This window comes from Mesocricetus auratus, unplaced genomic scaffold (assembly GCF_017639785.1).
Source record: "Mesocricetus auratus isolate SY011 unplaced genomic scaffold, BCM_Maur_2.0 Super-Scaffold_100020, whole genome shotgun sequence".
Taxonomy (NCBI): domain Eukaryota; kingdom Metazoa; phylum Chordata; class Mammalia; order Rodentia; family Cricetidae; genus Mesocricetus; species Mesocricetus auratus.
The window spans coordinates 19,460,029-19,476,021 of NW_024429201.1; the positions used below are offsets into that span (position 1 = coordinate 19,460,029).

Here is a 15,993-nt window from a genome sequence, read left to right on the forward strand (position 1 = left end):
ATGGCAGGGTTAGGGCACTATTAAGGGCGAGAGAAGGGAGACCAACGCTATATGATGTGGCCTCCTTTTCCTGATGAAGTAGAAGGAAGGCATCCAGGGTCTTGGGCTCATGTGGAGTAGTGAGGCTACTGAAGTCAATGAGTCTGCCACTGAACCAAATGATCAATGAGTTCAGAGGACAGCGGTAACTGTGAGGAGGAATTTAATAGCATCCAATTATTACTCTGCACTAACACCAGCACTGTTACAAAGAACCAAACCCCTGAGGGGCTTAAAATGGACAAAATATTCTGGAGGCTCAAAAGCCCAGTCATAGCAGGGCTGGCTGTCTGAAGCCTCCAGGAGAAACTCCTCCCATCCTGAGGCTGGCGGGCCTGCTGGCTTGTAGCTGTTCCACTTACCAGTCACCCTGTCAGTTTCCACACTGCCTGCCTTCCGCATCCACACTCCCCCTTTAAAGAACACTAGTCTTTGTGGGTTAGGAATCCCATTTTAATTTGATTCCCTCCACAAAAGGTCTTATTCCCAACTAAGGCCAGATTCCAAGGTACTGGGGGCTAGGGCCTCAACCAACAGATCATTTTTAGGGGACACAATTGTGACTATTCCAGATGTAGGTCCATGAATACAATCAGAAGGAAAGATGCTAATACAGTAGTTCTCAACCAGTGGGTCATGACTGCTTTGGGGGGCAGGGGGCACATCTCAGATATCCTGTGTATCAGATATTTACACTATGATTCATAACAGTAGCAAAATTATGAACTAGGGACAAAATAACTCTATGGCTGGGGGTCACCCCAACGTAAAGAACTGCCCAGGCTGGAGGGAGGCAAGTAAGAATCCAGATGCTGCAGATCAAGTTTGGGTGGCAGAGTACAGGTGAAGGGGTTACAGGTGGGAGGAACAGGGACAAGCTGGTTCAACAGGGGTCACGGTAGGAGGCAAAGGCAGAGAAAGGCACCTCAAATCTAAGGTCTTGGATAGTTTGCCCTAGATTCTCCCAGATTGAACTCAGGGGAAAGTGGGTTAGGTTACCAAGTTTGTCCACTGCACAGAAGACATCAATGGAAGGGACCGAGGTCAACTATAGCTAGAAGCTTCAGTTGTCAAGTAAGAGAGGAGGACATCATAGTTTAGGAGACAAGAGAGTGGGGAAGGGATAGAAGAATGGAAAGCCAAGAGTTCCCAGGATGGAGACAGTCATAGAGGAATCTAAGGAGGGGGAGTTTACAAGCTCTCACGGGGGACAGGGACTCAGGGACAGGAATGTCTCTTTGAGCAAGGATTGACACTGTAATAGAGGCATTAGGGGAAGAAGAATGAAGGCAAAATTAGGAGCCAAAAAAATGAACAAGATGCTTCAACAGCAAATAGTCATTCCTTGGTTGCCGCTGGATTTATCCTGAATCTATGAAGGAATGGCTGAGAGAAGCCTGCCTCTGATAACCCAGAGTGCCAGTCCTGACTTTTCATGATGACCCAAGTCAGTGCTGCTAGCCTGGAGTGCCCTGGCTGAGGTTAGATGTGGTGAACGCAGTGTGGGTTGGGGTAGCAGCAGCTGAGCTTAGGCGAGGTACTTAGCTTTACCTCCTTCCTTATAGCATAGGGATAATGGTGAGCCCTACCTCACAGGGCTCAAGATGCTGGCACAACACATGTCTCTGTGAGTAATGACTGCTATTATTACACTCATCATAGTCTGATGGAAGAGGGCTAAAATGTGCTGTGTAGAATTAAAGGCAAGATCCTGTCCCTTCTTTTCATCAAAGAAAAATGTCCTGAGATTACTTTGGCATCTTTATTTCTACAGGCTCTGATAGAAGAGTACAACCTTGATTAAGAGGAACCCCTGCACTCAAAGGCAGCATCAATACACAGCAGGTAAAGCCCCTGACCCTCTCCATCTGACAGACGGCACTGACTTCCATCAGCTCTGCACTTCAAGTTCCATCTCTTCTCCTTTCCTGCTTCAATAGAAAGGTTTGCTCTCAAGTTGTCTGTGTGTGCACACGGGCGCACACACCTATACCAAAGGTTCATTTTACATATCTGACAATGTCTGGGGAAAAGCTATTCCAATACGCCAAAGAAGTCCACATGGACCTCACACCCAGGGTCAAGTTTCTCCGCAGAAGCCCCCACATTCTGTAAGTCATCATGGGTTCGGACAGTCAGAAATCTATTGAGGCTGTGGTCTGGAGACCTGTGCTGGACTTCTCCCAGAGGGAAAGAGGGCAAGGTGCAGTGGGAAGAGGCAGTGGGAATGTGTGAGCACCCAGCACCCAGTCACCAGGATATCCGCACTGGTCAGCGACTATGAAGCACAAGCTCTCAGGACATGCAGCTTGTGGCCCTGTGTGCCCGGGCAGGGCAGGACACCATTCCCCCTCCCCCGCGTGCTGTAGACTGATTCCCCAGCTATCATTTCTTCCATCACCCTCACTAGATATTGGGAACGTTTTACACTCTGTGCCCAGGACTCCACAGAGCCCTGAAAGCTCATTAAGAGATTTAGCTGGCGGCCTTAGCCCAATCATTCGCCACTTAGTTCCCTGGCCCTGGGCACCTGGATGGGTGGTGTCTTGACATGCAGCGCATGGTGGCTTTCAGGCTACTGCATGGCTTGCTGTGGGAAAAGGAGAAGATGGAGAGCAGAGGCCGAGTTCCATCTGTCCGGGCTGAACGCTGGAGTGGCCCACACAGTCCCAAGTCCCATCCTGTCCCGGCTGAATGCTGAGGTGGCCCACACAGTCCTTGAGCAGGGCCAGCCTGGGGTCCTTTAGGCTGCAGTCTTTGCTGAATTCCGTGCCTGGTGTTCTTGCTTAGCTCTCTCCCTCTGCTCCTGTTCCCTCTGGATCAACTGCACCAGCTCCAAGTGCCACTCACGCAACTTCTGCCCATAAGCGGCCAGGTCCTCGGCCTCACATGCTGGGAGCTTTTCTTTAACAAGCTGGGTGGTCAGAGTCAAAAGACTTTCTGATTCAACTCTGCCCAACTCCAGCAGTTTAGAATGAGAGGCCTGTTGGAAACAAAGAAAAATAAATAAAGATAAGGGAGCAGGTGGGAGAAAAAAAGAGGAAATGAGAAGCAATTAGGTTCTCCACCAAGGAGCCACACAATCTGCTTGCAAGAAAAGACGCTTTGTTGGAAGCTCCAGGCATCTTCTCCAGGTGCAGCTGCCTTGAGCTGGTTTCCCCAGCTCAGCAGTTACGCAAAGACGAGGGCAGCAGCACGGGTAATCATACCACCTTGACTCACCGAGTGCAGCTCTGCAGCCCCTACTCCCTGCGTCATTGTCAGTTCTTATTTAAACCACAAGGACAGCAGAGGTGTAATCCACATTTCCACTCGGGCTTGCTCCTAATCAAGCAGTGAGCTCAAAGTAACAGAATTCTAGTTTGCAAACAAGATGGCAGAGACTTCTGAAACCAGAGCCAGCTCATCCGGTCTTCATTTAAGTGACTTCAGTTGAGTCCCTACCTTTGGCTCCTTTCAACAGATGGAACTCATTTCAGGAATTTCTCACTAATGCTAACCAGCTTTCTGAGTGCAAGCACAGGGCAGGCCTCCACCTGCTGGGCTCCCCTGCAGATTGGCCATTACCTCCTGCCTGCTTACAGTTCCATCTGAGACGGCTGCCTGGTTGGGTAGCACAGTATTCCCAAAGAAGTACTAAACACATTCATCTACCTAAGTGCTTCAAGATGTACATCACCAAGAGGGCTTGTAGGGCCCCAGCTGCAGCTTAGTGGCAGATGTCCATGTTCTCAACCCGAGATGACGTAGGGTACAGGACAAGGCCTGGCCAGCAAGAATGGTGGAAGGAGGCAAGGCCCATGAGCTCCAGGGACAGACAGCTCTAATTACAGAGAACTAAGTCCCAAACAGATTACCTTAGACTAATGAAAATCAGGTAACAGGAAGAAAAGGAAATAGAACCTGAAAATGATTTCTTTCTGACATCATTTTCCAGGTAGTCTGAAGCCAAAGAGATAGCCAGGGTTACCAAGAGGAAATCTCAACTGTGAGGGAGCAGAGCTTGGTCCAAAGCCAGCTTCAGTTATGGACAGGTTCAGTGCTGTGTCATGTAAACCAGACTCTTCCCCCCCAGGCGTCCTGTGAGGATAAGGGAAGGGCAGTGGGGCCCAACACAGCTAGCAAGCTACAAGTATTGTTTCTGTCCTTTCCTGAGTTTTCATAAAGGGTCCTGTGGAAGTATGAGGGCCGAGAAGCCAATGAAGGCACAGGTTTCCATCCTTTGATGCCAAAACCCGGGAACTGTTAAAGAGAACATGGTGGATGAGAATCTGTAGGGGAAGGAGATTGCTTTCTTCAAGCTTTGTACACAGACAGGCGAAGCCAAGAGGGAAGGAAGGGCCATGTATAAGCTCTCCACTTCATTTGTCCTCAGGGTATGATGGGAACATTACTACTTTATTTAGTTTCAGATTACAGAGGGGAAGCTGGGCAGTGACTTCCCTTACAGAAGTACCAGGAGAAACAACGCCTAAAATACAATGGGGCCCCATAACCATAAGGGGAAAGGCTGCCCATTGCTGCTTCAGAAGACACAGACCTAGGTGTAAGAACCCAGCAACAGCTCTCCCTACCCAGGTCCAGCAGACTAGCTGGCATGGGTGGGAAAATTTTCTGCTATGCAATGACCTTATAATTAGAAAGTGTTTTTTTCTTTTTGTATTAAATAGACAAGAAGCAAGGCAGGGAGGAGGACCATGATTTTCTTCCCTTAGGACACAGAGTTCAAAGCCAGTTTGAGTGCTCAGAGCTGTTCTGGAAACGTGTTTGCGTGTCATGTAGTGTCAGGCAGTGTCTCTATTGGCCCCCTGAATAGCACGAAGCTGCCATCCACGAGCCACAAAGGGTGCCTGAATCTTATCACTGCATGCTGAAAACATGACTAGTGTCTAACTGGGTTTCCTTTGGTGTAGTGTAGAGAAATGACCAGACACCTTCCACACCGAGTGGGAGTCAGGCCATTGTTAGGAGGAGGCAAGGGATCACTGGGGATGGTGTGTGCCCTAGGGAACAAGACTGGGACTGATTAGCTCAAGTACAAACAGAAAAATTCCACCTGTTTCTCTTAAGGCCACAGACTGCGGGAAGAAACACAGATGCAATTCTTGGTGTGAGTTTTTGATGCTGCTGTGTGTGACTGATGCAGGAAAAGACTGCCTACCCATCACCAGAGAGAAGAATGTTCATCTAGGGCTGGGAGAGGCTCAACTTCTGCTCTGAATCACCTTAAATCGCTCCAGGTATTGGGGAAGCTTGGAATGCTCTGGTTCCTCGGTGTCTAGCTGCTCCACCAGGTTTGCTGAGCCCAAACTGCCTTCACCTTCCTGGGGTTGTGTCTCTGAGGCCTGGTCAGCTGGAGATGTCACCTGGTCAGCTGGAGACATCACCTCCTTCAGGACTGCGTCCAGCACACTGAGCTGTGGGGCACAAAAGGTCAGCATGACATCATTTGTTATGGGCTTGACTTTGTGAAGGGCAGAGACAAAGAAAGAGGAAAGGGGGACCCTCAAGACTGAAGATAATCTTGTGGGTACTGGGGTTCCTGAATAACTAGGGGTTACTGGAATGGCTCAACATGCATGTGGTGTGGAGTTCAGTCCCCAGTGCTGCACGTGGAAAGATAAGGAAACCCAACAATTATGTTTTGTGCATTAGCAATGTCCTCTCAGACAGCACGAGGAGCTCAGTACAAAACAGAAGCTACAGACATGGGCTAAGGAGTGCATGAGCATAATGGCAAATGAAGTGTGCTTTTAATTAACGAGGTAGGAATCCAGGAATTATGTTTGATGGGCATTAAAGGGCCTCCTCCACTTTCATGTCTTTCTTTGGAGTCAGTCTGGAATTGGGACAAAGGGAAAGAAAAGACCACCACAGACCACAGGCAACAAAAGGCTACTCTGAATGCACATTAAAGTCGCTGGCTATAGGCAACACCCCCCACCCCCAAGATCCAGCTCACAGAGTAGTATAAATTAGGGATCAACCTAATCCACACAAGCTGCTGGCCAAGGCCATAGACGCACATAGGAAATTCACTTTTAATGAGGGGTTCTGTGACTTAGGTAGCAAGCAACTGAAAACAGGGAGGTTCCTTTTGTTCGCTCTCTTACTCCTCCATCTCCACTGTTTGCACACCTCCCTTAACCCGTGCAGGGCTTGGTCTGTCCCAGGGACGAGGAGACAGCAGCAAGGCCTGCACAAACACCTGCGTGGATACAGAGTAACCCAGCAACATCACAGTACAACAAAGCACCAATGCTACCCCAAGGCTTTACTGCTTCTTATACTTATATATCACTTTCTTGCTGACATTCAAGTACATTCCAATAAATTAGAATAAAAAGAATGCAAAGTTGGCTAAAATTAGGAGGAATTATCCCTGGTGAAGGATTTGTGCATAATTTTGTGTTTTCAATTAGCAACACTGGATACAGCTAGCTTCAAATACACACATTTAGAAGTGCGTATCCTTGGACATTTACAAGTGTGTATCCTTGGTTATAATGACTGGAGAAGAATTCAAAGGACATAGTCAGCATAAGGTGCCACAGTAGGATCTGGACTGAGTGACTAAAATGAAAGCTTCGGGTGAGCCTCAGTGTGTTCAGGGTCAAGTCCACACAGATGAGTAGCTCCAAGGCAACCTTTCATCTTGGTAAAACAGTCTCTGGGCCTCTCTCTGGATGGAGCAGCAGGGCCGGGAGGGGACACTACAGCTCTGTGTTTGGTGTAAGGCTATGTTTCCTAGTCTGGCTATGCCTGGTGAACTCAGTGTCAGGGGGTTTAAGTGACTAGAAATGAACTTTGGCACAGGTAGGACAGGCAAAGTGAACACCTTAGACCAATGAAAGGGCCCTGTGACATAGATTCAACATCACACACGTACCACAGGACAGTCCAATGAGAAGGAAGGAAGACCTCCAGTCCCCAAGTTCTATGTGGCTAATGAAGACTGAGTGTGTGTGTGTCTGTGTCTGCACGTGGACTTCAGAAGACAATCTCAAGTGTCACTCTTGGGCATGCCCTGCTTTTTTGTTTGAGATGGAGCCTCTTGGCTTGGAACCTCACTGAGTAGTCTAGGCTAGCCAGCCAGTAAGCTTCCAGCATGTCTCTCTGCCTCCCACTCCGCCATTGCTGGGGATGTAGCATGCACCTTGTAGGGGGCTCTGGGGATCTGAACTCAGGTACTTAAACTTGTGAGGCAAATACCAACAGCCAAGGATTATAAAGAAAATTACTCTCTAGTCTCTCCAGGCTAGAGGGATAAATCCACCAAAATTATTCAATCTTTCTCTTATACCACCTTAATTCCTTTTGGATGGGGGAAGGGATGGTGAAGAGGATAGGATTTATTGAGCTGAGTTTGAATTTCAGGGAAACGGATAGTTCTCCTCTTATATAACAGATATGAATCAACAATAATCTTATTTTCCATTGCCTTTTTGTCAGCAACATTGAAAATGTTTGCAGTTTCTTTTCATCCTTTTTAACAGAATAAATACCAATTCTATACAAATATAGAGAGCAGGGGAAGGGGAAAGCCAAAGATACAAATTCAAACCACCCAGAAGAACAGCGCTGGTTCCATCTGAGTGGGGGTGCAGGAACATACCGCTTCTCTACATAGCTTGAGGTCTCCAGGGGAGGAGGCCACCTTCTCCATCACTTGAAGGGCTCTGTCAAGGTAGCCTGGTGTCCATATCAGGGGCATGTCTCGGTATACAGCCTGCAGTCCACGCTGTAGTTCCACCTTCCCTGTGGCCAAAAGAACCATAAGACTGCTTAGCTATGCCCCCAGCATGTCTGCAGCCAAAGGCTTGGAGGACACCAGCAAACACCAGCCTAGATGAGGAACGCACCCTGCACATTTTAAGTTCAAGTTTTGTGAACTTGCTTTACATGTTTCATCAGGCTGGAGATCCACCAGAGCCCATGAAGCACTGGGCTGAGGAATTTTGAGAGACTGATAGTTCTTTCTACACAAGAAAATGGTAATACTATTTTTGTTTCAAGGCCAAACCTTCTCAAGAAAAAGAAACCTCACAACTTTCCAACTGTGGAAACTCTATGAACATCCGACGACTTTCCCCTTCCAGGAAATGTGTGATATTTTTGAAAGATGCCAAATATCCAATCTATTGTCTTCATGAAAAGAGAAAGGAACAAACAGACAAACAAAGACAAATCCCCAAATCTCCTTTTCTTTGAGTATTATCAGTTCTTAAGTCTTCTGGCTCACAAGGCCTGAATTTCCTCTGGGTCCCTCAAACTGTCATGCAGGCTGTGGTCCTGGGAAGTGCAGAGTCTATGCACCAGGAGACAGAGCCTTTCCACAATGATGAGCAAAGTCACCTTGAGCAGCTGAGTCTTAAGTCTGCCTCCACCCATCTTTCCTGGAAAGGAGGATTTGGGAAGCTGTAGGAGGATGCTAATAGACAAAGCTCATCAGGAGATGGCTAATTTTAGATCTTAAGGTGCTTGGGCTGCACAGGGCTCATGCTGGGTTGCCAGCCTGAGTTGAATGAGGCTGCAGGGCAGGATACAATGAGAGCAGGGATGGAGTGGGGGTGTCTGATGGCACGGCTGTCAATTACAAGGGACCAGTGCTTCTACCACAAACAACAGCCAAGCACATTTTCTCAGTCTTGCCACTTTCTAAACGATCCATGTAGGAGAGTAGTCCTGGACATTAATCTGAAGATGAAAGGGGGAAAATGCAAATAAATATCTAAATAGGAAGCAAATAAGCAAAATATGATTTTAAAGAAGAGCCGCAGGTTGGGTGTGGTGTCATACACCTGCAGTAACAGTGCCTAGGGAGAGGACACAGGGAGGACACAGGGAGGACACAGGGAGGACACAGGGAGGACACAGGGAGTGGACACAGGGAGGACACAGGGAGTGGACACAGGGAGGACACAGGGAGTGGACACAGGGAGTGGACACAGGGAGTGGACACAGGGAGTGGACACAGGGAGTGGACACAGGGAGTGGACACAGGGAGGGACACAGGGAGTGGACACAGGGAGAGGACACAGGGAGTGGACACAGGGAGTGGACACAGGGAGTGGACACAGGGAGTGGACACAGGGAGTGGACACAGGGAGTGGACACAGGGAGGACACAGGGAGTGGACACAGGAGAGGACACAGGGAGAGGACACAGGGAGTGGACACAGGAGGACACAGGGAGTGGACACAGGGAGTGGACACAGGGAGTGGACACAGGGAGTGGACACAGGGAGTGGACACAGGGAGTGGACACAGGGAGTGGACACAGGGAGGACACAGGGAGTGGACACAGGGAGTGGACACAGGGAGTGGACACAGGGAGTGGACACAGGGAGGACACAGGGAGTGGACACAGGGAGTGGACACAGGGAGTGGACACAGGGAGTGGACACAGGGAGGACACAGGGAGTGGACACAGGGAGTGGACACAGGGAGTGGACACAGGGAGTGGACACAGGGAGTGGACACAGGGAGGACACAGGAGTGGACACAGGAGGACACAGGTGGACACAGGGAGTGGACACAGGAGTGGACACAGGAGTGGACACAGGGAGGACACAGGGAGTGGACACAGGGAGTGGACACAGGGAGTGGACACAGGGAGTGGACACAGGGAGTGGACACAGGGAGTGGACACAGGAGTGGACACAGGGAGTGGACACAGGGAGTGGACACAGGGAGGACACAGGGAGTGGACACAGGAGTGGACACAGGGAGTGGACACAGGGAGTGGACACAGGAGGACACAGGGAGTGGACACAGGGAGTGGACACAGGAGGACACAGGAGTGGACACAGGGAGTGGACACAGGAGGACACAGGAGGACACAGGGAGTGGACACAGGGAGGACACAGGGAGTGGACACAGGGAGTGGACACAGGGAGTGGACACAGGGAGGACACAGGGAGGACACAGGGAGGACACAGGGAGTGGACACAGGGAGTGGACACAGGGAGTGGACACAGGAGGACACAGGGAGTGGACACAGGGAGTGGACACAGGAGTGGACACAGGGAGTGGACACAGGGAGTGGACACAGGAGGACACAGGGAGTGGACACAGGGAGTGGACACAGGAGGACACAGGAGGACACAGGGAGGACACAGGGAGTGGACACAGGAGGACACAGGAGTGGACACAGGGAGTGGACACAGGGAGTGGACACAGGGAGTGGACACAGGGAGTGGACACAGGAGTGGACACAGGGAGGGACACAGGGAGGACACAGGGAGTGGACACAGGGAGGACACAGGGAGTGGACACAGGGAGGACACAGGGAGGACACAGGGAGTGGACACAGGGAGTGGACACAGGAGTGGACACAGGGAGGACACAGGAGTGGACACAGGGAGGACACAGGGAGTGGACACAGGAGTGGACACAGGGAGTGGACACAGGGAGGACACAGGGAGTGGACACAGGGAGTGGACACAGGGAGAGGACACAGGGAGTGGACACAGGGAGTGGACACAGGGAGGACACAGGGAGTGGACACAGGGAGGACACAGGGAGTGGACACAGGGAGGACACAGGAGTGGACACAGGAGTGGACACAGGAGTGGACACAGGGAGTGGACACAGGGAGTGGACACAGGAGGACACAGGAGTGGACACAGGGAGTGGACACAGGGAGTGGACACAGGGAGTGGACACAGGAGTGGACACAGGGAGTGGACACAGGGAGTGGACACAGGGAGGACACAGGGAGTGGACACAGGGAGTGGACACAGGGAGGACACAGGGAGTGGACACAGGGAGGACACAGGGAGTGGACACAGGGAGTGGACACAGGGAGTGGACACAGGGAGTGGACACAGGGAGTGGACACAGGAGGACACAGGGAGTGGACACAGGAGTGGACACAGGGAGGACACAGGGAGTGGACACAGGGAGTGGACACAGGGAGTGGACACAGGGAGTGGACACAGGGAGTGGACACAGGGAGTGGACACAGGAGTGGACACAGGGAGGACACAGGAGTGGACACAGGGAGGACACAGGAGTGGACACAGGGAGGACACAGGGAGTGGACACAGGGAGGACACAGGGAGTGGACACAGGGAGTGGACACAGGGAGTGGACACAGGGAGGACACAGGGAGTGGACACAGGGAGGACACAGGGAGTGGACACAGGGAGTGGACACAGGGAGGACACAGGGAGTGGACACAGGGAGGACACAGGGAGTGGACACAGGGAGTGGACACAGGAGGACAGGAGGACACAGGGAGTGGACACAGGGAGGACACAGGGAGTGGACACAGGGAGGGACACAGGGAGTGGACACAGGGAGTGGACACAGGAGGACACAGGGAGTGGACACAGGGAGTGGACACAGGGAGTGGACACAGGGAGTGGACACAGGGAGTGGACACAGGGAGGACACAGGGAGTGGACACAGGGAGGACACAGGGAGGACACAGGGAGTGGACACAGGGAGTGGACACAGGGAGTGGACACAGGGAGTGGACACAGGGAGTGGACACAGGGAGTGGACACAGGGAGTGGACACAGGGAGTGGACACAGGGAGTGGACACAGGGAGGACACAGGGAGTGGACACAGGGAGTGGACACAGGGAGGACTCAAGTTTGACGCTAGCCTGGGCTATAGCAAGAACTTGTCTCTGAAGGCCAAATCCCAAGGCTGAGGATATAGCTCAGTTGGTAAAGGGCTTGCCTAAGATCTTGGGTTCAACTCAACCATCACGTTAATCAGGCATGCTTATAATTCTAGCACTTAAGAGGCAGAGGCTGGAGGATCAGAAGTTCAAAGTATTCCTCCGTGACTACATAGTGAGTTCAAGGTCAGGTGGAGATGTATGAAACTTTGTCTCAACCAACCAACCACCCCAAACAAACTCTCCAAATAAAACAACAAAATCCTCAAATCAAACTAAACAACAAAAAGAGTGAACACGCATGTTAGCTTGCTAGCCAGTCTGACACACTGAGAGGGACAGTTTCTCAGAAGTTTACATTAGATCCAGCATCCAAGAATCCACACTACATTTTGTTGGCAAAGCTTCAGCAGCAAAGAGCTATACCTTAGAAGGACAGGCAGAAGCAAGGGGCAAAGAAAAGTCACTTTCATGGAGACCTGACTTTAGAAGGGGAGCAGAGTACGAAATAGCACACATCTGATGAATCCCTGTGAACCCCAGGCGTCGAGGCTGCTCTCTGCACCCGCCACCATTGCGCCTGTCTGTACAATCACACGGGACCAACAGGTGACTCCCCCAAGGAAGTGTGCTCTGTTCCCTCACCTGAAACAAAGTCAGAGACACACCTTAACTCTAACTCTCTTTCTTACCTCCAGGACTAAGAGTACTGGCCAATTCTTCTGCTAGAGTGCCAGAACTTTCTTTATGCTTTCCTCTTCCTCACGCTGATCATAAATGAATTTTACTACAGCTAACAGAGCCAGTTCTAACACTGTCACTGGTGACAGGTGTTATAACATCTCTTGGCTGTCCGTAATTGTAAGGCCACTGAGGGTTACTTTGTTGTCTGTACATTTAGGTTATGAATAGTAAATTTTAACGAAGTTTTAATTTTATTGAGATAAAAAGTCATGACACATCTTCTTACAAAGAACAATATTAATAAGGCTCATTTAGCTTACCAAGAAGTGCATAGCCATACAGTTGGGAACTCAAGCCCACTGTGTTCTTTTGTTTTAGGCCTGGAAGCAACAGAGACACACCAAAGTTCCTTTCCTCTTCCCACTGCAACAGAAGACAACAACAGATCATTGTCTATTACAGCCATGGATACTTCAAGTAAAATGCGAACTTTAGAAAAATGTGAATTATTAGAAAAAATCAGAACAGAAAATGCCCTACATGTAGCTAAAAAGAATCCCAGCTGGTAAAATCATGAGGTTGTTTTGGTTTTCTTCTTTGTGCTTCTCCTTATTTTCCATACTTTTGGTAATGAACCGGTGCCTTTTACAGTCAGAGGACCCATACTGACTTGAGAGTATCAGAGATGCCCCACAGGCTGATGGCTTCTTACTACCACTGCTCCAGAGGGAGGGAGTCACCAACAACACAGCAACAATAAGACTGCTTCACAGTGTTAAAGTAAGTACCACCATTAAGTTGCTTTTAGATAGATTTGTGCCTCTTGAAAACAAATTAGGCAATCAGAAACACTTAGTGACTATGTCTTTCAACCTAGGGTATAAAATTGTACTTCAACAAAATTGAAGCCTTTTGAGACATGAAAAGAAAAAAAAAAGGGCAAAGACACAAGCCTTGCTGAGCTGCCACACACCAGTAACAGATGTGACTGGGGCAGTCCTTAGAAAGCAAAGCTCAGAGGAGGGGGCGTGGCAACAACCCAGACAGCAGGAGCTCTAATCCTCCAGACAGAGTCCCACCCAAGGAGGGGGTGGGGGGCTGCAGTCCTTCCCCCACAGCACACATGCTGGCTGGCTGGTCTCTGCCCTGAGAAGCTGGGAGAGAGGCAGAGAAGGGTCTGCAGCTACAACTGTTGCCATGGAGAGAGGCTCTTCGGTTTTAAAGATCTCCTGACCATGCTCATGCGGCACAAGCCCCAGTTCTTGGGATTTCCCTAGACCTTGGAAAACAGTGGATCCCTGGAAAGGGAAATTCCTCATAGGCTTCCCTAGCACAGATAAAGAAGATGTGTTAATTAAGGGCCTAGTCACTTTTCCAATGCAAAACATTCTGGCTTTTGGGGACATGCTGGAGAGCAAAGCCAGGGACTTGCGCCCCGCAACACTGAGCTACACTTCCCAAAGCTGACACTATAATCTAGGCAAGTTTGCTTCTCCCACTGATACCTGAAAATAAACAAGAAGCCTGAAAACCTTTTCTTACACTTATTTTTCAATTTAACTTTGCTTTTGAGAAAAGTTTCACTATGTAGTTCTGGCTAGCCTGGAAGTGTCTACTATGTAGACCAGGCTGGCTTCAAATTTTATTTGTTTTAGTAGGTCTGTGTATAGTTTGGGCACAACAGTGTGAGCACATCTCTCTCTCTGTGTGTGTGTGTGTGTGTGTGTGTGTGTGTGTGTGTGTGTGTGTGTGTGTGTGAGGAGGGGGGATAGATAGGACAGGATGACAACATGCAAAGGTCAGTTCTCTCAGCACCATGTGGATTCTAGGGATCCAATCATGTCATCAGAGTACCTTACCCACTGAACCATCTCACTGTCTGAAGCCTTTTTCTCCCTGAGCAGAAAAGATGAGCTACAGTATAAGGATACAACAGGGAATAGAAACTGAATGAACAGCAAATATACAAGCTGACATGCTGGGACCAAAGTTGACAGGGTCTGAGATGACACAAGATGAGCATCTCTAATCTGAAAATGCAAAACGTTTCAAGCTCTAACACTCTTTGAACTCTGAAATGATACTGCAAGCAGAAAATGCCACATTACATGGAACATTTCATGTACAAATTAAACATAATGCATAAACATGCCTTTAGGGTATGTGTCTAAAGTATACATAAAACATGGATGAAGATTTGGTTCCTTCTCCAATGTATTTAAACAATTTAAACAAATGAACTCCAAAACAAGTTTTGGTCCTAAGCACTTTCGAGCATACTCTCCTGGTAGTGCGGACTGAAGCCGGCACCAGCAAGCATGCCCGTTTTACGCCATGCCTTGCCTATCAGCATCAAGGAAGCCTTCACCTTCTCTCCTCTTCTTCCTTTCACAAACGATACACCCTGAGTCACTATACTCAATGTCTTGTCTGTACACTTCTAAGTCCTCCATTAATCCATTCCAATCTGGCTCCCAGCTGTTTCTTTCTCTATGGAGATAAAAAGAACCACTTATAGCTCTGATGTCATTAAATTCAATGACTGCGTTATTCCTGTGTTATACTACCTTTTCTCCTAGGACATTCTTTCCATGGCTTGTGTGGCCCAACGCACTCCAAATTTTCCTTCTAACTTGTGACTGACACAAATTTGTGTTTATGCATTTGACATAAGTATGCTGATATCTCATACACACACACACATACATACACACACACACACACACACACACACACACACACACACACACACACCCAGATGTTGACTTCCATTTGATTTTCTCTTTGGATCATTTGCACACATTTATATATGGATGTAGAGCTCCAAATGTCTTGTGGTTCAACTGAGAAATCTTTGGACTGCTTCAGGGTATCCCAAGTTTGCAACATGGTCAGGGCCCAATGAAGCATTTCCTCACAAAACCCTGTCTTTCCCCCAGAGTTCCCCTTGCAAACTGAGGCTCTGACATCTGATCCCCACCTCTGCCTGTCTGTATCCAGCTCCTTCTCACCTGACATTTGCCTCACCAGTATCGAGTGGGCACTCTAGTTCCGCCTCCTGTGGCCGCTCCTCTGTCACTAGCTCCTTCAGCCTGTAAGCATCTCTAAACTGGTCTGCCCACAGCTAGCCCTCCCCTTCTCTGACCCACCTCACCTTACAGCTCAGGGAGGACTTCCGAACACAAATCTGATTATAATACCCCCTGTTTAGAACTGTAGGCAACTCCTCACTATTTTTGGATGACAGCAGAATAGCCTAGCATGGCCTATGCTCTCAGTCTTAACTCACTCAAACCTCATGCCCTTGACATTCTCTTTGCTGTAGGGGCATCACCATCATGATCATGGTATTTCCCTGCCAGGTAAGTGACATGGTCCATTTTCTTACAGTCTATTCCCCTGGCCCTATCTGGGTCTCACTAGGTTGCCTAGGTAACCCTGAGCCCACATCTGGGAACTCAAGCAATCCTGTTTCAGCCTCACCACGAGCAGGGGTTACAGACATGTACCACTGTGCCCAGCTTCCTTTAGCACCTTTTCTGCCAGTCTGGCATTTTGCATTTCCTCTTTAACTAGCTTATGATTCATCTTTCAAATACTGACCTTATAAGCACCTCCAAAGTCCCTTTCTAATCAAC

At 49.2% G+C, this 15,993-nt stretch overlaps 1 protein-coding gene across 2 annotated transcripts in view; it reads right to left on the bottom strand.

Moving 5' to 3' along the window:
* Positions 1 to 1,787: 1,787 nt before the first annotated feature.
* Mrps27 (mitochondrial ribosomal protein S27) overlaps positions 1,788 to 15,993 on the bottom strand; it is an 84,466-nt gene continuing 70,260 nt past the window's right edge. For both annotated transcript variants that reach the window (XM_021223027.2, XM_040729103.1), the window contains 4 exons: positions 12,676 to 12,778; positions 7,655 to 7,797; positions 5,265 to 5,456; positions 1,788 to 3,022 (listed from right to left, as the gene is read on the bottom strand). In XM_021223027.2, coding sequence (XP_021078686.2) covers positions 2,783 to 3,022; positions 5,265 to 5,456; positions 7,655 to 7,797; positions 12,676 to 12,778 — 678 coding nt within the window. In that variant the 3' untranslated portion in view covers positions 1,788 to 2,782. The remainder of the gene's footprint in view (positions 3,023 to 5,264; positions 5,457 to 7,654; positions 7,798 to 12,675; positions 12,779 to 15,993) is intronic.